At 67.1% G+C, this 1,176-nt stretch overlaps 1 protein-coding gene across 1 annotated transcript in view; it reads left to right on the top strand.

The window, feature by feature from the left end:
* INF2 (inverted formin, FH2 and WH2 domain containing) overlaps positions 1 to 1,176 on the top strand; it is a 5,285-nt gene that overhangs the window by 3,440 nt on the left and 669 nt on the right. Inside the window, exons 3-4 of the mRNA XM_014535731.1 lie at positions 7 to 32; positions 1,048 to 1,167. Coding sequence (XP_014391217.1) covers positions 7 to 32; positions 1,048 to 1,167 — 146 coding nt within the window. The remainder of the gene's footprint in view (positions 1 to 6; positions 33 to 1,047; positions 1,168 to 1,176) is intronic.

Here is a 1,176-nt window from a genome sequence, read left to right as displayed (position 1 = left end):
GCGGGCAGCAAGGCAGGCCTCAGCAACTCGGTGTGAGGCTCGCGGCCATGCCAGGCGGCGGGAGGGCTGGGCGCACAGGAGGAGACAGCGGGGCTGGGCAGGCAGGGAGGGCTTCCTGGAGGAGGCGCCAGTTTCCCATTTGCCCCAAGTCTGAGACACCCCTCCCTCCAGCCAGGTCACCTTGGAGCCCTGGTCCCTCCACCAGCTGCACCTGGTTGCCCCCCTCTGTTTTATGGCTTTGCCCCAATTCTCCACCCAGCCTGTTGCTGGTTCAGGCTCCACTCCCCGCCGCCACCTCCCCCATCCACACTGTGGCAGCTGGAGTCACTGGGTCAAAAACAAAAGTGCACCCGAGTGATCCTACACTCCACCTGGCTCCGAGCCCCCGGCCCTAGCCTGCCGGAGCGGCATCGTCCACTCCCCCTGTCCCTGGCCCTGGGGGCTTCTCGAATGCGGGCCCCAGGCTCCACCTCCATACCAGGCTGCTCTCTCTTTGTGTGCACAGTCCTGCTCCCCCTGTGAGTTCCAGCTCACTGTCGCCTCCTCCAGTGAGTCTCAGGGGTAGCCCTCAGCCCTCAGGAGACCCCGAGGTCACTGTGTGTCCCTGGCCCAGCAGGCCTGCTGCTCCATGGGGTGACCGAGTCCCTCCTGCTTGGGGCTCCGGGGGCGGCGGTGACGGGCGGGTGCCTGTGTGGGTAAGCGAGAGAGGGGTCACCTCATTCCTGTCCGACCCCGTCCAGGCCCATCTGTAGAGTCCTCTGTAACGTGCTCTCAGCCGGGCCAGGCAGGGGGCACCCCCAAACTTTCCCGCTCAGGGGATGAGGCGGGAGGCAGGCCGTAGAGTTCAGAGAAGACCCTGTGGGCGGTGGGTGGGTGCAGAGCGCCCCCTGGTGTTTGCCTGCTGCCCCGCGTTCCTGGCTGAAGTGTGGCAGTTCTGGGCAGAGGCGGGCACAGGTGGGGGACGGGCGGAGGGGGAGGCCTGGCCTGGATGCCTGAGCCCCTCACTGAGACACCCCCTCCCCAACCCCCACTCCCGGCCCTCGGCAGCTCTGGACACGTCCAACGTGATGGTCAAGAAGCAGGTGTTTGAGCTGCTGGCCGCCCTGTGCATCTACTCGCCCGAGGGCCACGCCCTGGCCCTGGACGCCCTGGACCACTACAAGGTGAGCGGGGGAC

The sequence above is a fragment of the Myotis brandtii genome, unplaced genomic scaffold (genome assembly GCF_000412655.1).
Source record: "Myotis brandtii unplaced genomic scaffold, ASM41265v1 scaffold1020, whole genome shotgun sequence".
In the NCBI taxonomy this organism is placed as follows: Eukaryota; Metazoa; Chordata; class Mammalia; order Chiroptera; family Vespertilionidae; genus Myotis; species Myotis brandtii.
Note: the sequence above shows the minus strand (reverse complement) of the source record. Positions and strands in the feature narration are given on the sequence as shown.